At 39.0% G+C, this 21,411-nt stretch overlaps 1 protein-coding gene across 3 annotated transcripts; it reads right to left on the bottom strand.

The window, feature by feature from the left end:
- Nucleotides 1-1,506: 1,506 nt before the first annotated feature.
- Nucleotides 1,507-19,951, bottom strand: LOC110095504. Of its 3 annotated transcripts, none has more exons than XM_020821071.2 (5): nucleotides 19,333-19,951; nucleotides 18,080-18,365; nucleotides 10,268-10,494; nucleotides 5,647-6,451; nucleotides 1,507-3,955 (listed from the first exon to the last, which is right to left on the bottom strand). In XM_020821071.2, exons 3-5 carry the CDS (start codon nucleotides 10,490-10,492, stop codon nucleotides 1,911-1,913), a joined length of 3,075 nt encoding a protein of 1,024 aa, XP_020676730.1. In that variant the 5' UTR covers nucleotides 10,493-10,494; nucleotides 18,080-18,365; nucleotides 19,333-19,951; the 3' UTR covers nucleotides 1,507-1,910. The 3 variants fall into 3 exon arrangements, with proteins under 3 accessions (XP_020676730.1, XP_028552563.1, XP_020676731.1); XM_028696730.1 differs by having other exon boundaries at nucleotides 10,268-10,499; nucleotides 18,080-18,160; XM_020821072.2 differs by having other exon boundaries at nucleotides 18,080-18,160.
- Nucleotides 19,952-21,411: the final 1,460 nt, after the last annotated feature.

Here is a 21,411-nt window from a genome sequence, read left to right as displayed (position 1 = left end):
AACCCGAAGCAGGTCGAGTACGAGTTCAGAAAATTGACCAGTTTGCAAAACCAGGTCGGGTTCAGGTTGACCCGGAAACTCGAAAATGACTCGAAATGACCTGAAAAATCTGTCTGCTCGCGTTGTCTGCCTCGCAGCCCGCCTGCCCGGTTGCCCCGGCCGCCCGCGTGCATCGAGCTATGAAAAATGCCTGCATAGCCTGCCTGCGTAGTCTGACCGCCTTCCCCCCGCTGTCGCGTGACTAGCTGTCGCGTGCCCGCCTACCCGGTTGCCCGGCTGACCCCTGCCGCTGTAGTCGCGTAGCCGAGTTGCGGAAACTGCCCGCTGCCGCACTGTCGCGCGATGACGAAGCTGACGTCGAACGCCGGCTGCCGAAGTCGACCGTTTTGTGCCGCTGCTGAAGCCGAATCGGGTCAACCCGACCCGAAGCAGGTCGGGTTCGGGTCCGAAAAATGGACCCGTATGCAAAAAAGGGTCAGTTTCGGGTTGACCTGAATAGTGCCGGGTCCAATTTCGGGTTCAACTCGAACCCGACCCGTGACCCAAAATTGACACCCCTACTCTTCTCCCTCCCCAGTTTGCTTCTCAGGCAAGCCGACAGTGAGTGAGGCTATGAGGGGGAGAACAGATGAGTGAAGAATATATATATATATAATTTTAGTGGCCTAGTGTCGTAGCGCTCAAGCCCAGCGTCGCAGCGATGTAAGCTGAGTCCATAATTACTATAGAATAGAGGCTTCAATGCCACAGCGGCCATTCTGAACACCACTATGCTCCAGACCCTAGCACATCGGTGCTCAAAGGTGCAAAGCTGCTACGCTGTAGTTCAAACAAGAATAAAAAAAATAGCACATTTCAAAAATTCAAGTTGTTACAAAAAGCAAAAAAAGAAACTATCCAACCCACATGATCAAAAGCATAATAAATTACCACACAATATAAATACAAAAATAGTCTATTACTGTTAACTCTACTTCTGAATTGACAATTCGCTAAACACACCAATAGGACTAGTAAGAAGAGACAATGGGTAAGCTTGATAAATCAAACTCAATAAGTAACTCCTATTTATCAAAATATAAACGAGAAAGGAGTGGGACATACACTAAAAACAACCAAAAAGTGAGAGTAATAACTTATCATCATTATATCAAAGTAACAATGATACATGCCATGTATCTTACAATAAATTCTAATAGCTGGTGTATATACTATGCCAAATCATTTCAATGCTTACAAATGAACCGCACTATATATCCTTATATCTCAAATGACTTACTAGTCATTTATAATTTTCAATTTATGTCCAATTATATTTAACATTTATATGCAGTTTATCAAATACTCATCACCGGGAAGGTAAATATCAACCCAAATAAATCCAATGATTTTTTTTAGAGTCGTCACTCTGGGCCCCATTGACCCCGACTAGCCAAGAACCAATAGGCTTATTGGTTGAAGTAAATTCTACCAAATCCTGCCTGAACATAGAAGAACTAAAAGCCAAAAAAAAAAGCGTCTCCTCATATTTCATCAGCTTCACCAACAGTTTACAAAAAATACAGGACCATGAAATATCAACTGTATCAATTTCCTCACCAAAATATTTACAGTTTGGTTCATGGAATGAATCCATTTTGTAAAACAAACACTTCGTGAAAAAGAATCAGCGGAGATAAAATTGTAGCCGTTGCATGTAACTTCGAAACAAAAATCAGATAGGTAACCAAAGCTTCAGTTTAGCCATATATTCTAGAAATACAAGCGTTGTTTGCAAATTAATATGCAGTTTAGCCATATTTTTAGATTTTCAAGAAGAAAATTTGTGCACCATATGACCAATTTAAGTAACCAAATCTTACCAGCCGAAATAAACCGCCTTTACAATTATGAAGAAAGCTCTAGGTGAGTCACATTAGCGTGCTTGAAACGCCCATTGGAGGACATCTCTGACTCCTGCACCGTCTAGTTGTTCTACCCCAGCTGATAATAGGATGCCGGTCAACTTCCAATTCAGGATTATAATTGTTATCATCAACCATAAACAATGAGGTTGGAGGGCTGATCTCGACCGCCGTTACAGAGGCCGAAGAATTTTTTTGTCGCCGTTTCCGGACGGCCTGAGCTTGTGTGCTATTCCCACGCAAACTTCGTCTCCGAATTCCCGCTTTCCAAGGGATGCCAGAGGCTTTCATCAATTCCCCAATGGCCTGAAGGTCTTCCATGGACTCTTGCCTTGATAATGTGGCAAGTGCAGGGAGAATATCCTTCTGAAAGTCTTTTTTTTGTCTTCTCTTCTTCCCTTGTACTCTTCGAGGCTTTGCTAGGAGAAGTGAGGCCTTGCTCTTCTCATTGACTTCCCCATCTTTTGCTTCCTGCGGGATGCACGATAATTTCTCTGGTTTCATCTCTTCCAGCTGCAATGTCATTAGCTCAAAAAGGTCCAATCTTTCATCTCGATGCGGCAAAAGACAATCTCCTGCTGCATTCAGTTCTGTAATATTATTGTTTGATAAAATCATCTCCGCAAATAAATGCAAGGTATTGTCTGGTTGAGTGGCGGGCATGGAGCTCTGGATTTCATTATTCTGAAATCCATCCAATGACAGCTTGACAATATTCTCTGCTGCCTCCTTGATAAGCATCTCATGGGAGCACAATTCCTCCTGCAATCTAACTCTGCTGCTAAAGGGAGTGGATGCAATGTCAGAAGTGACGTTATCCTCTTCCAGGTTCATAACTGGTGCCTCCAGGTCGATAAAGGGTAATACCCTGGAAACTAAAATTGGCTCTGAATGTACTGATGGGAGATCTGCCTGGCCTTCTGCCGAACTATCAGAGGAATCTGGATCATCCATGAATGGAAACACAGAATTTAGATCTATTAAATTCCTGGAGTTTCTTCTATTATTTTCTAAAGAGGTTGATTTTTCTGAGCTATACATTTTCATGTCATGGGGCATTCTGGCATGATTTAACTCATCGATTATTAGCTTCTCTTCATTTGAAGAAGAAGATAAATTTTGCTGGAGCTTTTCAAAAGTAGGGGTGATAAATTTCGTACTAATCAAACGGTGAGATAGCTGATTATTCTGTATTTTGCTTTCTCTTTTATGTAGAGATGATGAGAAAACATCGAAGTTGCATGAAAGAAGACTTGCTGCATCTTCGGATTTCTTCTCATGAATTCGATTCATCTGGCTGAATCCTAAATCCACCTGAGAGGGAAGCTTGCTTGGTTCCAAAGACTTGCAAGCCGGTCTTCTCTTGAGCCAAGATAGTCCAGGCAAAAAATCTTCACGTTTTGCATCTATGCCTTCTGTTGCCTTATTCTGCTGAGTGTTCGGTCCATCTTGAGTCGCGGAAAAGGAATTTTCTGCTTCATCATTGAGATTTATATTGGTAAATGGGAGTTTTATTTGTAACGTAGAATGAGATTGCAACTGAAGCCCATCATTTAATCCATTGAGATGAGAAGAAGATTTCTCTTCAAATCTCAGGGGTGACTTCAAATCAATACCAACCTGCGAACTGCTCAAGGAACCATTAGAATCTTTAGTCGCAATGTCAGAACTGCAGATCTTTTGCACTTTACTAGATCTTGAAGTTGCTGAAAATGGGCTTGACGCATTGTTTTCATCACTTGGAAACTTCGTCCAAGTTGGAACCACTGGCAAGGAGGTCATGTTGCTTTCCAGTTTAAGAGAACTTGAGAAGGAATTGGACAAGACAGAAGTAAGCTTTCCTAAATTACCGAACTCTGAATGCCCATGGGATTTTCCAGAAATTAGAAAATGATTGTCTTGTTCATGCCCAGACCATGTAGATGCTTCATTATCATCAATTGAAATAATGTCTCTCACCTTGTTAACATTCAGCTTTACAGGTTGGCAGAGCACACGGTCTTTCTCTTTATGTGAAGTTGAATTCATAAAACTTACAGGGAAAATTTTCCCTGTGAATTGTAAGAAAATAGAAGATCAGCTGGACATTCAATTCAGAGGGAAAAATTTATCCAACAGCAGACATAATAAAAATCCAAGTAACCACAAAAATCTATGGTAAGCTGCTGCTAAAATAAGTACCAGGAACAGAACGTTCTAACTTCTGAGGGCAATTTTCTAATGGATCAGCACTACGCATGCCCATTAAAAGGATAATTTATTTTCAAAAAAGTAAGGAAAACAAAAGTTATGCAAAAATAAATACTTATGAACATTACTGTGGACATGTAATTGGAGATGCCACATCTCGATTACTTCACCTCATCATAGAAGAAAATAAATTCTTATGATTATCCTCACCAAAGTAGAGCCCAGAATACAGCAGTTGAACAGCTTTACACAACAAAACTATTTAGATGTTTTATTTCTTGTCACCACACTTAAAAACAATTCGTCAAAATTTCATGGGCTCCAATGAAATAATATTTTTCATAGACACCGTCGAACTTTCATGACATAAATAAACATGTAGCGCGGGCACTATATTTTACAAACATACTCCTAAAACTATATTTCACAAGTATTCATATTATATCATATTATCAATTTTTTGGGTGACTCAAATTTTGAACATAGGACCTTCTTCCTCTATGAGATAAAAAACAATGCCAGTCAAACAAAGAGACAATGGTTTTGTTACTTGTGAAGAAGTAATGGTATTACTATAACAAAATTTATTTCTGGTGACTGATAACTAAAAAGCAAAACATGCTACTTTACAACGATAACCATCTGAAGATTCCATAGGGGTTTTACTCGATGGAAATTGATCATTATTTATGGATCAATACCAAGGTCTACAGTAAGCATCATGAACTGCACACAAATATGGCAGGGATGAGCTTGGCTTGGTAAGGTAGTCGTCATATTAAATATCAAATTGCAATTATTCCCATGGCATCTAGAAGGCATTGGATAAAATAAGGCATTAAACAATGTTCTTGAAAATCAGCAAGGAAGTTTGGTCCACAACACCAACATGGAAAAAAAGAGCTAATCGCAATGCATAAAACTCCCTCCATTGCATAGTCCAGCTTTACAGCTGCATTATCACAGACAATCTTTGTGACTCTAACTGGTGGCCTCAAGATTACAATGGAGACCCATAAGGCTAAGATATCTATTCCAACTCTTATTTTGGTTTTTCTGCTCGAGTTAAGGGCCATTTGGCTCGCAAATGATAAAACATCATTCAATTAAGAAAAACATTATGACTAGTTGTGAAATCATAAAAACATGCAATAAGCAAAAAGTCATCTGGCTCAACTCAACTAATAACTTCAAAACAATTATTCTTCGGAAAAAAATCGTCAACCAGATGATACAAATTTAATATTTGGATATTTTCCCTACAGGAGATGCATCATATTAGTTAGTCATTTACTGAGTTGCTAAGCCAATGCTAGTGACTTATAGTGGGAAATGCTCATTCTTTCCCATATATTCCTACTACTTTGCCCCAAAGCCCCAACACTTTCGAATAGCTTAAGCAGCACAAGAATACAAATATATCAAGCAAAATGGATCCCAGATTGTTACTTGAACCATCATTGGAGCTATATATATATATCATTTTTTTATCTCAGTAACAAGCCAATGTCAACATAATAAAAAATCACCAAGACGACTCTGTAAGTCTTACCAGCTTCATTATGGCATACAGAACCTCCAACTTTTTCCTCTGTTGCTCCTTGAAAAACATCAGAGAAAGTCCGTTCACCACAATCTCCATCTTTGGTGAATGCATTTTGCAGGCTCAATGTGGTTGAGCTCAAAGGAAAGTTGAGCCTGTGATTTTCGTCAGTTTGATTTTTTGGCCCAAAAACCTTAACAGGAAATGAATTAGGTGCACCCTCCAAGGATGTTTGTCTGGTAGGTTCATTTAAATCAGCCAAGCCAGTGAAATGGCTATTTTTGTGAAGATAATTCACCTTGCAAACATCTTTTCCAGCTGAACCACCAACACTAACTAAACTAAGCTTCAATTCCATCTCAGAGTCTCCGGTGCAGATTCTGGAACAAGTACTTGTGTTTACAGATGACGAACCAGGAATTTCCTCTGATCTTTCAGTATCATCAATATGTGCAGCAACCGGAAGTCGAAAATCAAGCATTTTTTTAGGACATTTTCTAAAACTGCCAGTCGGTTCAGCAACTCCTTTTAGGGTTTCAGTTTCAAGAAAATCAGAAGAAGATTGCAGATTACTTTCAAGAAAATTGACGGGATAAATAACATCATTGTATCTCGATTTTTCCCTTTTCCAGTCATTGTTGGCGCAAAGATGAGACATCTGCCGCATTCTTGTGGCATAATTAGATTGAACTTGAGATGAACAAGAAAATGTTTTTGATGGGAGTTTATGTTCAGAAATCCCAGATAAACCATTCTTTTGAAACTCCTCCATCAGATCCTTCTGTATGCTATAAAGACGGTGAAGTTCGTAGACCTGGATTGCAACAAAATAGCAAGAACCATGGTGATTATATACATAACAAATCAAAGGGAGGATCCTAACAATAAGCATAAAAAGGTAGTCCACATCCTGGATCGATGAAGAGAAGTGAAATGTTCCCTTTGTGAGAAGCCCTAATAAAAAAATTGAGATCAATTTATTAAAAAATAGGCTTGTAGAACTCATGATATTAAGTGTGGAGTCTAATTTCATTAACATGTTTGGATAAGATTTTATTTTATTATTATTTTTAAATTGGTGGATACTAAGTTAATATTCAATTATGCTTGATATTCAGGTTGGAGGCTACATAACTCAATTCATATTTAACTTTCTAAATAGTGGCTAATCTAACTTAAGATTAATTCTTTCAAATATGGCGCCTACAAAAAAGTCAAGCTTCATTAAATTCAATTTTGCTACCTACCATATTTAAGTAATAAATAAAAAGATGGCTGCATTGTGCTGATGCATCCCACAATAAGAAGCAACAAAGAGAGGTGATGGAAAGAACAAGAGGCCAGAGATGTCCATCAAGAACAAAAGGAAGAAGTTTTTCAGGTGTTCGCAAGGGAGTTCTTTGCTTCAAGGAGGAACAAACCTTGCTATTTATGGTTCTAACAAGAGAAGAATCTATTGAGCATAGCAAGGAATAGTTTTTTATTTTGACACATTCAAAAGAGATGGGAAGAGAGTTACAAAAGCAACAGCATCATCTCCTTCTCCACATCTAGCCCTCATCTTTGTAGTGGATGACTACATTTTCTCTCAATTAGACAAAATGGTATCTTCATCCATATCTCCAAATATGCATTAAGTACAATCCTTCTTTTGAAGCTTAGTTCATTATTTGATCTTTGTGCAGATGTGAACATAGGCTCACTTAAGCAGAACCACATAAATATTGGTGTGCCCTTTTTGAGATTAATGTCCACTTTTGCAGTTACTTTGTGGTTAAGTGTAATTAGGCCTAAGTTGAGGGCACTATCTTTCCTAACACATGTAATCAAGTTTTCAAGTAGTACAAAACATTTGTTTTATCACACTACAAAATTTTGGAAATGAAATGAGATTCAATAATAAAGTTGTTAGAAGGAAATAGTTTCTAACTTGTCTGACTTAAAGTCAATGTGGCCAATCATCATAAGCCTTTATATGTCATCAAAAATTGACTAACTAGGCATCATGAATTTTGATGCATATTTGAATTCAGAACTTTTGAAATCAAATTCAAGATCATTCGAACTCCAATTTTAGAAAATTTACAATCATACCAAATTTGATCTTGGAAGCAGCAGATTAAAGTAGTGCCAATTTGATGTTCACATGTCACCAAACGACCTTTTGAAAAAAGTTCACATGTCACATAATTCTTCGAACTCTCACGATGAAATTCATTTTATATAATTTATATCGGTTATATTATATCAACACATTCTCCATTTATATGGGAATGACATCATTTGTAGCTGATGACAAGCAGGAATATAATCACTTCACCAGAGCAAAGTTTCATGATTTTTCCCTTCTTTAGATTTTTCATGAAAAAACACAGGCATCTCTTATAATCTTCTTTTACCTGTGGGTATGATAGGTCTTCATGCAATACTAAAATGATAAACAATTCTTACTCTCTATTGCCACAATTTTTTTGATGTGCAACGAACCTCATGACATCATATGGACCCTAGGGTTGCTTTTAGAATGGGGGCTTCTAAACCAATAGGCTTGGAAGCAGCAGATTAAAGTAGTGCCAATTTGATGGCCTCTGCTAGAAAATTGAACAGACTGCATAACTGAGCTCAGTAAATGGTTTACATCTTATCAAGCTAAGCTTCATAGCAAGTTCTCGATGATCCTTCAGAGCTGAGGTGACACGCCACTTCAAAGACCCATGGACTGTAGACCACTTTGAGCGCATAAAAAGCCCAGAGTCACATGACTGAAGTTCAAGGGGGTGATCTTCATGTTGCTCTTGTCTATTCTATAATCCAACTTGTGGAAGCACCGACCAAACCACTACCTCTGTCTCCTTTTCTTCTACTATGGTCAAAGATTGGCATATCTGATTAGAGCTCTATCTCACGGGAGCCTAACAGAAAATAAATATTATAACATTTACTTCCTAGAATTAATTGGAATCCTTTTAAATTTTAAATTCTCTCAATTTTGAAAAGTATTGTCACTTCATTTAAAGTATATATTTCTCTATAATTATTTGTCATCATATGTACTTGAATTCCCTTAAATAAGGGATTTTTTGTAATTGGGCAATTATACAATATCAATAAATATTCATAGACAAATCAATGGAAAAGATGATGTAATATTGTAATTTTTGTCTCCATGTACTCCAGTCAAGCCGATGTTTGGTATTCATATGAGCCATTTAGTATCAATTAGGCAACAAAATTTTTTTCTTGTATTAATATTAGTTGTTGTTTCATGGTTCATATGTCGTTTAATTGTCTAGATGACATTAAGATATGCAACAAGCATGGGCAAATGCCCACCCTAAGAAAAAAATATTAGAAGGGATATTTTCGGTATTTTGACCCCCCTCAAAAAAGCATTTTAGCCCTGGCTTTATCAATCATGCCTATCCCACCCTCCAGACGCTAGTTCGCAAGCTGTTCGCTATTCCAGCCGCTTTCGAGAAATCGCATTCGGTAATTGGCATTCCACGTGTGGTCGCCGCCTTTGTCTTCGTAGCCCTCCCCTCTTCTTCCCATTCAACGTTCAAGAGATCGTTGCGACTCGCAACTTCCGTCTCTTCGCAGTCGCAAGCTTCTGCTCTTCGTAGTTGCTGCTTTAGGCGCTCGTCATTCGTCAATGTAACTTTAATCTAGTGATTAATCTTATTCTTTTGGCGCCTCCCTGCTACTCCAGTTTCCATATTTCTTGTTGAATGAGCATTAATTAGTTTTCAGAGCATTTTAATTAATATTGTGTGGTGAGAAGATCTCATAACTTTCAACATCCATATGAATTAAAACATGAAGATGTCGAAATGAAAATGAAAGGGACAGTGTGTACTACATTCTTGCTTGTTCTTCCTTTTCCAACAACGATAATTTTTTAATACTGCTTTAAGCTTGTTTTACGGCTAATGAGGACTATGTCACTGCACATTTTGGGGATCTTGCTTGTTCTTTCTTTTTCAAAACATTTTATTTTTGGTGGAATTTTCTTTTGGATAACTAGAGGAGTAGAAGTGGAGAGTTAGAGAAACCATTTGGAACTCTTTTGATTTATATAAGAAATGAAAAATGAATTTTTTTTCTGATTATGTTATCATTTGTATATAGTTCTATTTTATGAGTTTTCAAAGTCTTAATTCATTGCCAAAATGCTCATACTTTAAGAAAGATTAGTTGTAGTTCTTTGAGGGTTTCTATGATGTGTAATCCTTAGGTAGTTGTTTGATTTATTGGATTATGAGAAATGGAATGATTCTTGAAGCACTTTTTTTCCATATCTAGTATATTGTTAAATAGGTTTTAGTAACTTTGAGAGAATTAAAACTTGAAAATTGTTTGGCATGACTATTATTAAATTTTATCAATTTCTGATAATTTCTTACTATTATTTTTTTTTTCATTTTTTTATTATTGTTATTATTATTTAATTAATTAAAAATTTGACCACCCTGAAAAAAAGAGCTGGATCCGTCACTGGCAACAAGATATACTAAATGATTTCCTAATTTAACTAGCATGACTGAATTAGCTTTCGAAGCAAAAGAAGTAAGTTTCAAAGCAAAAGGAGTAAGTATTATCTTTTGCACAAACAGGTGTGCATAGGACATACCTGTTTTCTGAATATAGCTTCATGTTCAAGCATTGTCTGCTTTAGTATTTCTTTATCACATTCAGAATGTCCAGTTGAAGGACTCGGAAAGCAACCATTGTAGAGATGTTTACTGGGTGTCTTACTTATATAGAAGGAAGGCCAACTGTTGCCTGCGTCCGCATTGAGATCTCTCATTTTATCATGCCCTGGAAAGTAACTTCTGTAATGGACTTTTGTTCCCATCCCTGGCATTTTTTGAAGATAAAGCACAAAATGAAGTAATTCAGAACAGCCAAAAAAATTTCCAGTTTAGATAACAAAAAGGAACAAAGGATAAGTGATCTAGTGCGAGACTTTCTCTTGGAAAATGATCCAAGAATTCCTTTGCACATAAAGTGCAAATTTGGGACTCTATGATGACTTGATGATTTTATAATGCTAAGTATTCATTAATAACATAAAGTATAAATCACATTTCTTAATTTCTTAGAGGTATAATATGGTTGAATGCTTTGTGTGAAGTCAAGTTCAAGTTGCTATTTGTGGATTGGATCATGAATGGTCAAATTGTCTTTGCATTCTAGGATCAGGTTTGGCAACCAAGGTAAAAGGAGTAACTGTTTAGTTTTAAATCATGAAGTTTTTTTACACCTAAATTACAAATATTTTCAAGAAGGAAAAATATTATAGCCAAGGTCATAAAATGATAACAGAATCCACTCAGCAAGTTCAATAGTACCAAGGATTTCAACCAACAAGAAGAAAATTTATTAGTCCAACAAATCTGGATAAATTAGATATTTTCTGTTGGAAATTCTATGCCACTCAGTAAGTTCAACAGTACCAAGGATTTCAACCAACAAGAAGAAACTTCATGAGTCCAACAAATCTGGATAAACTAGATCTTTTCTGTTGGAAATTCTGTGCCCCATAATGCAAAACGAAGCCCTTTATGGACTCAGATCACTCAGAAAGTTTAATATGACCAAGGATTTTGTTACGCTTGGACCGGTCCCAGCTGGACCGGTCTGGTTCTACACCCGGCGGCCCAAGGCCGGGCGGAACCACGCAGAAGGAGGGGCGGAAGAGGGGGTGGGCCCAGGCAAGCATTAAACGTTTCCTTGGAGGGAATTTTTGAATTAGAAGGGTGTTTAGGGAATTTGTATCATTCCTTTAGCTTTAATTAGAGAGTAATGAGGGAATTAGGGGCATCTTGAATTTGAATGAAAGTTTGAGATCTAGGTTTTCTTGCTTTGGGCACTTGGCGTAGCCGGAGATTGAAGAGATGTTCTTCTTCTCGGATTGAAGAACAAATTGTATCTTTGCTATTTTATTCATCGTCTAGTGGAATACAAGTTGGCTTTGAGTTTTTCCTGCAGTCTTCCTCTAATTTTCTGCTGTCTGGTTGCTGTAAACAGCAATTTGCTGTGTTGTTTCCTGCTGTGGAAAGCCATTTGTCTGTTGTTTGTTCACCGATTTGGGCTAGGTTTGCTTGCGAATTCAAGTATTACCTTAGGGTTACTTGCGAACTCAATTATTTCCTATCAAATTGGTATCAGAGCATCAATTTTGGGGACCTTAGGCTCGCATCGATTTTCAGCGAGCTTTTGGCTTCCAGAAGTGAGTTTCTTGAGATCTGTGGGGAAGAACGATGGCCGGGAAGAAGATAGAAGTCTTGGAAGGCAAAGTCGGACAATTGAAATCTAATTTGGAGGGAAGATTTTCGATTTTCAAAATCAAATCACCACCAACAATGAAAGGTTGGAGGGGAAGTTCACTATGATGGAAGAAATGCTAAAAAAATTAATGGAGATGAAGGCAAATCCGACGACATCGGAAGTAAGAGAGACCACCGGAGGCCATGTCAGGGGAGGAAATCCAAACCCTTTTAGGGGGAGGAGAAATCCAGAAGTGGAGGTCATTGAGGGGGAGGACGACATGCCGCTTCTAGAGCCACTTTCTAGAGAAGAGATGAGTTTGGGGAATGATTGGAGGGGTGCTGATTTCATCGGGAGAAGGGAAGAATTCCATCGACGAGGAGTTCGGGTATAATCGCCGGAGAGAAGATCGTGACAGTTGGGGAGCACCTCATCTTCGAGGGATGGGAGGTTATGGAGGATTCAGGGGACACGGGGGAGACCCACGGGTGAGGAAGCTGAAGATGCCCGTCATTGAGGGTGAAGACGGCCATGGCTGAATCTACAAGGTGGAGCGTTACTTAACTGTCAACGGGTTGACAGAGGAAGAGAAGCTGACGGCGGCAGGACTGTGTTTGGAAGGAAATGCCTTAGCCTGGTATCAGTGGTGTGATAGGAGGGAGCCCATCCGGAGCTGGAGAGAGTTCAAGGATTGCTTATTGGAGCGTTTCCGAGCCAATGGGGGAGGAGACTTCTATGAGCAATTCTTTGTTCTGACTCAGGAGGGGACCGTGGCAGACTACAGGGACAAGTTCAAGTATTTGGCTAGCAGATTGGATCACATTTCAGAGTCAGCCCTGGAAGGGAACTTCATGAAGGGGCTGAAACCAGATATCCAAATAGCAGTCAGGGTGCTAGAGCCGAGGAACCTAGGAAAGGCTATGGAGCTGGCATAGTTGGTGGAAGATCAGAAGAAATCAGAAAGAGGAGCTCAAGGGAACTATTCTGGGGGATCATACAAGATGACTACCACCTTCTTACCATCAAAAGGGGGAGCACCAGGGAGTCAGAAGGAAGTACCCAAGGAGAAGACTGGAGGGGAAAATGGGGGACAGTTCAAAAAGTTGACAGAAAAGGAGATGCAGGATAAGAGGGCAAAGGGGTTGTGCTTCAGATGTGATGAGAAGTATATGCCGGGGCACAGGTGCAAGAACCAAACTCTTTAGATTCTCCTTGTTTGTGAAGATGAGGAAGACGAGGAGGGAGGTGGGAGCAGATCTGAGGAGGAGGAGGAGGAGAAGTTGCACCTGGATGTGACAGAAGTCTCTCTGAACTCCGTAGTGGGATTCACCCCGAGTCACACTATGAAAGTGAAAGGAGAGATAGCTGGCCGTGAGGTGGTGGTGCTAATTGATAGTGGGGCAACCCACAATTTCATCTCCAACCAGATCGTTGAGCGGTTGGGAATGGAGTTGGTGGATACAGGATGATATGGGCTGATGATGGGCACGGGAAAGGTGGAAATGGACAGAGGAGTTTGTTGAGGGGTGTTACTGAAGATTCAGGGGATCCAGGTGAGAGAGGACTTCCTTCCCTTGGAATTGGGAAGCACTGACGTCATCTTGGGGATGAAGTGGCTGCAGGCATTGGGGGAAACCAAAATCAATTGGGGTACACTGAGGATGGAGTTAGTGGTGGGGGGAAAAAAAGAGGATGATTCAGGGTGATGCCGGGCTGACCAAGACAGGAGTTTCTCTCAAATCCCTCATCATAAACATTCAGGAGGAGGGGGAGGCTATTTAGTGGAGTTGCACCGCCTGGAAGGGGTCAGATTAGAGGAGGAAGGCAATGTTCCCTCTACAGTGCAGCCACTCATAAACTAGTTCAGCAAGGTCTTTCAACCTCCCCAAGGTTTACCTCCTCAAAGAGAGTTGGAACATGCCATTACTTTGAAAAAAGGGAAGACCACGATTAACGTCCGCCCTTACCATTACCAACAGATTCAGAAAGATGAGATTGAGAAGTTGATCCGGAAAATGCTGGAGGCGGGGATCATCAGACCCAACAACAGCCCTTTTTTCTAATCCAGTCCTCCTAGTCAAGAAGAAGGATGGGAGTTGGAGATTTTGTGTGGATTACTGTGCTCTAAATAAAGGCACTGTATCAGACAAGTTCCCAATTCCAGTGATTGATGAGCTGCTAAACGAGCTATATGGGGTAGTGGTGTTTTCCAAGCTGGACTTAAAATTCGGATACAACCAGATCAGAATGAGGGAGTCAGATGTTCCAAAGACAGCGTTTAGGACACATGAAGGGCATTATGAATTTCTGGTAATGCCTTTTGAGTTGACTAACGCTCCAGCTACGTTTCAGTCCTTGATGAACATGGTGTTCAGGCAGTACCACATGAAGTTTGTCCTAGTCTTCTTTGACGATATTATGGTATATAACAAGACTGGGGCAGAGCACTTGGAGCAATTGAGGATGGTCTTAGAGGTACTGCAGGAGCATCAACTGAGAGTCAACTTGAAGAAATGTAGTTTTGCTCAATCCAGTGTGGAATACTTGGGACATGTAGTATCCCAGGAGGGAGTGGCGATGGACCAAACCAAGATTGAGGCAATGCAGAAATGTCCACTACCTAGGAACATAAAAGAGTTGAGGGGATTCCTAGGATTGATTGGCTATTACAGGAAGTTCGTGAAGGGGTATGGTACCATTGCATGGACTTTGACTGAGCAGCTGAAGAAAGACAACTTTGCTTGGGGAGAGGCAGCGACCCAGGCCTTCGAGAAGTTGAAGAAAGTCATGACCACTGTTCCTGTTCTAGCTCATCCAGATTTCAGCCAAGCCTTTGTTGTAGAGACCGATGGTCAGGATATGGTTTAGGAGCAGTGTTGATGCAGAACCACAGGCTGGTAACATACTTCAGTCAAGTGCTATGAACCAGGGTAAGATGAAGTCAGTGTACGAGAGGGAGCTGATGGCAATTGTGTTGGCCATTCAGAAGTGGCGCCCCTATCTGTTGGGTCGACACTTCATTGTCCGGACTGATTAGAGGAGCCTAAAGTACCTCTTGGAGCAAAGGATGGTGACTGAGGAGCACCAATAGTGGCTATCTAAACTTTTGGGCTACGACTTTGAGATCCAGTACAGGCTTGGTTTGGAAAATAAAGCAGTGGACGTCCTATCCAGATGTGTGGGGGAGCTCCATGAGTTAGCTCTGCGGCACCCTTGATGGTCGATTGGGGGGCCATCAAGGAAGATAGCAGGTTAGATGAAGAATTGGGAATGATCGGGGAGGATCTGAGGAAAGACAAGAGTAGTCATCCGGGTTACTGCATTGAGGGAGAGAGACTATTGTATCACGGGAGGTTTGTGATGCCACGAACTTCCATACATATTCCCCACTTGTTGCAGGAGTTCCATGGCAGCACAGTAGGAGGCCATTCAGGAGTGCAGAAGACATACAGGAGGTTAGCAGCTGAACTCTACTGGAAGGGGATGCATAAGGATGTGGAGGAGATGGTGGCAAGGTGTTAGGTGTGTCAGAGAAATAAATACATAGCAATGGCACCAGGAGGGTTACTCCAACCATTGGCACTTCCAAACAGAGTATGGGAGGAAGTGGCCATGGATTTCATCGAAGGCCTACCCTGCTCAGAGGGATTCACAGTCATTTTGGTAGTGGTGGACCGACTCAGTAAGTATTCACATTTCATCCTCCTACGACATCCGTACACCGCGGTATCAGTGGCAGTAGCTTTTATCAGGGAAGTGGTTAGATTACACGAGATGTCTGAATCAATTGTGACTGATAGAGGCAAAGTGTTCCTTAGTCAGTTTTGGAGAGAACTGTTCTGAATGCATGGCATTGTCCTCAAGAGAAGTATCGCCTATCATCCTCAGACAGAAGGACAGACAAAGGTGGTAAACTGGAGCTTAGAGACATATTTGAGGTGTTTTGCTTCAGAAACACCACGGAAGTTGGCTCAATGGTTACCATGGGCAGAGTATTGGTACAACACCTCGTACCATTCTGCTTTTCAGATCACCCCGTTCAAATTGTTGTATGGGAGGGACCCCCCACACCTAGTGCACTATAGGAGAGAAAGTACACCTATCTCTTCAGTGGAACAATACCTAGAGGAAAAAGACCTTTTGTTGGATGAGTTGAAGAAACATCTGGGAAGAGCACAACAAATCATTAAAAAGCGAGCATATACACACAAGAAGGACATACAATATGAAGTAGAGGAGATGGTGTACTTGAAGCTAAGGCCCGACAGGCAGAAATCAATGGTTAACAGGAGGAACGAGAAATTGGCCCCGAGGTACTTTGGTCCCTATGAGATTCTTGGGGAAGATTGGAGCAGTGGCGTATCGCCTGAAGTTACCCTCCTCCGCTACCATACACTCGGTGTTTCATATGTCACAGCTAAGGAGAGCACTTGGAGAGCATGCAGCTAGTGTGGAATTGCCAGCATCACTGCAGAGGATTTGGAGGTGGTCATGGAACCCGTGAAGTTGGAAGGGGTAAGGTTGGATAAAAAGGGAAACAAAGAGGTGTTGATCAAATGGAAGGATCTCCCCGACTACGAGGCCACTTAGGAGCCCTATGAGATGGTGAAGCAGTAGTTCCCGTACTTTCACCTTGAGGACAAGATGAATCTTTGGGAGGAGAGTAATGTTACGCTTGGACCGGTCAAGTTCTACACCCGGCGGCCTAAGGCCGGGCAGAACCATGCAGGAGGGGCGAAAGAGGGGGCGGGCCCAGGCAAGCATTAAACGTTTCGTTGGAGAGAATTTTTGAATTAGAAGGGTGTTTAGGGAATTTGTATCCTTCATTTAGCTTTAATTAGATATTAATGAGGGAATTAGGGGGCATCTTGAATTTGAATGAAGGTTTGAGATCTATGTTTTCTTGCTTTGGGCTCTTGGCGTAGCCGGAGATTGGAGAGTTGTTCTTCCTCTCGGATTGAAGAACAAATTGTATCTTTGCTGTTTTATTCACCGTCTAATGAAATACAAGTTGGCTTTGAGTTTTTCCTGCAGTCTTCCCCTAATTTTCTGCTGTCTGGTTGCTGTAAACAGCAATTTGCTGTGTTGTTTCCTGCTGTGGACAGCCATTTGTCTGCTGTTTGTTCATCGATTTGGGCTAGGTTTGCTTGCAAACTCAAGTATTACCTTAGGGTTACTTGCGAACTCAAGTATTTCCTATCAGATTTCAACCAATAAAAAGAAAATTCATGAGTTCAACAAAACTGAATTAACTAGCCTTGACAGCATGGAATCATAGGTCACAATGCTAAAACAGCAATTTATGGACAAGAGACAAATATGAGTGCAAACATCATATTATTATTATTATTTTAATCATTTTTAGCTCTTTAAAAGCATAAAGTTGCATTTTGTTAGAGAAGCATCACCCAAAGAAACATTCTAATAGGAAAGCAGCTCCTAGAGTTTTGGGCATGATTAACAAAACAAATAGCTTCCTAAATCCTTATAAAATCAATCCTGAGTTCCTCTTTCAAACGATGTTCAATTGATTATCCACAAAGAAGCCGAAAGAGTGAAAAGAGGACCAAGTCAACAACTTGCTAGCACTGCTTTCAAACATACGCCAACCAAACATTGTTTTGCTAAATAGCCGAAGTTGCACATGAATTGCTGTGTTGTTAAATAAACCAAGACAGACATAGAAATTAATCATAACTTAGGTGAACGAATTACAAGAAAAAGGCTCACTTATTCTTCAGAGCTTAGAAGACTACAGAAAATGATGGTGTTAAGTTAAGAAAGGAACATCTAGCAATTACGAAATCACTTGGTACCATATTCAAACTGAATTTGAAGTTTCCATAGCTAAATGATGATAGCCTTACAAGATATTAATTTCAATGCTCGAATACTGTCTGGAAGAATATAGACAAAATATCAAAATTAATGACGAAAAGTAATATTGAATGCCATAATAAAATTAAGATCAAAATTAAAAATGGACGTTAAAGACACAGAACCAAAAGGACATCAAAGTTACAATCACGATAACAGTTGGATGGTGCAATGATCCCAATCAAATCAAACTTCTTTTCCAAATTAACTCTGTTTGAAGAAACAAGTCAATCCAAGTGACGCATATAACACATTGAATAACACGCAGTTAAAAAGGTTGGAAGTGCGAGATTACCCAATCAATTAGGAAACAGCAATTTGTAGAACTTTCCCATTAAACTCTGCACTTGCAATCATTTTTCATCCTTGAAAAGATCTGATGAAATACCGAAATCATTCATCACTGAGAAATAATACTTCAGAAATTAACGCAACTCTGCGGCCTCTAAAGTTGGACAACATAAATAAACTTGAAAACTGCATGCCACACCAAAAGCCTAAGATAAAACACAATTTTGAGAGGGACGGATGAAGCCCTTCAATTTGATAATCAAGAGAAAGGCTTGCACTCTCCAGCCAAGCTGTTGACACCAAAAAGAATGGCTTATATATGATATCTACCGATATACAAAAGGCATTATAATTTGTGAGATGAAGAAATTCATACAAATACTTGCAATAATTGATGGCAATAAGTGCAATTCAAGACCATTAAATCAAAGCAATTAAACTTAAATTAGTCATTGGTAAGAAATTTGAACAAACACTCAATGAAGACATAAGGGAGAATGGCTACCAATGATAACGGATGTAATCTTAAAATGATGCCACATTAGTGGCTCATATGATAGCATATATAAGGCCAAATTTAAATTTAATAGCTACTAAATTAATGACTTTTATTAATTGTAATGGGTTGAAAAAACACATATCTTATTGAAAAACTTTATAATAGAGTAAAATATCTCATAACTAAAAAAAATATTAACTTCGGCGTAAGATTCTTATCTAGTAAAAGATCTGCTCTTGAATAAGAAGCCAATTTCATAAAATCTTATCTTAAGGTCAAAGACCATAGATCTAAATCAAAGTCTTTATTTATATGGGGAGTGTAGCATTACTATTTTCAAAATCAACATGCATATCAAGTTGTAACTTCAAAATCTTATTTGCAGAGAAATGAAAATATTAAAACCAAGTGGCCTGAAACTGAACTTTAATCGAAATTGAGATCAATAACTAAAACTGTAAAAAGTAGAAACACCTTCGATGCTTCAACTGCAGATAATTAGTCTACGAGAAAAGATAAAATTGAAAACCAACAAAAAAGAGAGGTTAAAGCGATAAATCTCTCAAACCCATCAAAGCTCAGTCCCCAGCCCGCACAGAAAAGAGAATTGAACACCAAAAACAACTCAAATCACTCCAAAAATCTAAATCCAATCAATCCGGAAAAAAAAAATCCATCAAACCCCACAACAGAATCTCGTGTCTCATGAGCATTAAGAGCAGGAAGGCAAAAAAGCAAAACTCAAAACGTCAAATTACCTCAACTAGAACCCTCTAACAGTATTCAGAACCCCCTGAAGACGATTCGATAGCATGACCAGAAACATCAAAACCCAAAAGTCCCCATCTTCCTTCTACCATGGAGATCAACGATGTCCAACCCATTCTTACTGCGAGAACAAGCCAACATAGGAAAGGACAAGGAAGCCGCAGTGCTACTACAATTACCACAAAGAATAATTTAGGCGATGGAAGACTACATCAACGCACCAAAGTCGAAATGTTTGGAAGAATCTTGCTGTTCGGAAATATAAGAGGCTTAAGATCGTCATCAGATTGGGATATCTCAATCTCCTGGGCCAGGTTAAGGAGAGAGACAGAGAGATCCGAGATAATAAAATCTCTTTCGACCTTCCACAAGAACAGTAACAGGGAATTTGTCGCCATCCGGCCTTCTTTACTAATTCCAACCTTTTTTGCCCTCCATTTTTTCTCCTCTCTGCTTCTTTTATTGCCTATCGTGACCACCCACAGAATCGCTCATCGCTTCTCCCTTCTTTCTCCTTTTATTTTTTCAGCTCGCTCATTCTCTTCTTCCTAAATAATAGAGGATTCGGAGATTCTCTCTCTCTCTCTCTCTCGCTCTCTGTGGGCGCTCGTTTGGTGGCGAGGAGAGAGAAATAGATTTCTGAGAGCAGAACAAAAAGCCACATATGCCGCTTCGGTCCACTGCCCCTAAATCTGTTACCGTACAGTTTTTTTAAACATTTGTTTTATTTTATTTTATTTTTCTTTATTAACAGTTTAAGTACTGTAAATCATTTTAAGAAATTTTCCAAATTCGCTTATATTCTCCATAGCAGTGGTAGTTGGGAGGTCATTAGTTTAATGCCATATTTAGTGTTGGTTTTAAGTTTCCATTAATATATCATCAAATGTTAAATGATAATGAAAATAGAGAGGATGGACTTTTTTTCTAAAGAGGGGATTAATTAACAACTAATTAGTTTTAATCTTATTGATAAATCATTAAAAAAGTCATCAATTAGATATGAATTTTGAAGTAAAAAATTTTCATAATTGACTTTCGGGATCTATGAACTTCTATTTCAGCAAATTTATAACAGCATTGATTGTCAAGATGGAATGAACCCAACTGCACCAAAAGTATTTTGATATGAATCTAAACAAGCAAAAATCAAGAACTTTATAAGTAATTGAAAACTTCATGATATTGATAGGGCCAAATGATTTTCAAATTGTGCATGCTTGCAGTTAAAATAATTGACTCGGTAAGAGAAATCGAACAAGTCCAATTTCACTCAATTTTGAGGTCATTAAAGCACTTTATTATATAAAGAACATAACATAATCAAAAGAATTAACAGTGGATGTCTAGTTAAGTGTTTAGCATTTGGGCTTAAATTATCAAAATGATACTTCAAAGCATTATATAAACTCCTATGTATTCATATAAAGATCAGCTTAGACCCTTAAGTTGAATTTGGATAAATTATAGAGATCTGAAGAGTTATAGAATTGTACATGACATTTGATGTTAGAGATCATTGTTAGCAAACATTGGCATCCATTCGTTGTCACCAGGCCTTCGTTGCTTGATCATCATCACTTAATCACAATCTCATCACTCAATCACAATCACTAGAATTGAATCGTCTGGTAATTGTTGTCTATCCGATGTCACCTAATTGTTATTGCTCGACTATCCTTATCTAAACTATGATTACCCTCTACTATTTTTCTAATAATCTCTATTACAACTACAAAGAGATCAACCTAATACTCATAATTTTGCATTCTTATTTTCTTAAAAGAGAGGATGAGTGAACTTCTATAATCTTACTTATATAGTAGTTCATATCAATTAGGATAGATCCAATGTTTTTTTTTTCCCTTCATTTTCACATTTTTATGTTAAAAAATTGATCTCTTGCAACCATCTTCTATCATTGAATCTGTTGGATTTCTATATAATACTACGATATTAATCTCTTTCTATTGCTACACATATTCTTACACATAATAATTATTATTTTTTAAAATATGATCAAAATCATTATTGTTACTATTATTAAAATAATGCATTTAAAACTTTTG

The sequence above is a fragment of the Dendrobium catenatum genome, unplaced genomic scaffold (genome assembly GCF_001605985.2).
Source record: "Dendrobium catenatum unplaced genomic scaffold, ASM160598v2 fragScaff_scaffold_827, whole genome shotgun sequence".
Taxonomy (NCBI): Eukaryota; Viridiplantae; Streptophyta; class Magnoliopsida; order Asparagales; family Orchidaceae; genus Dendrobium; species Dendrobium catenatum.
This window is presented reverse-complemented; position numbering and strand designations above follow the sequence as displayed.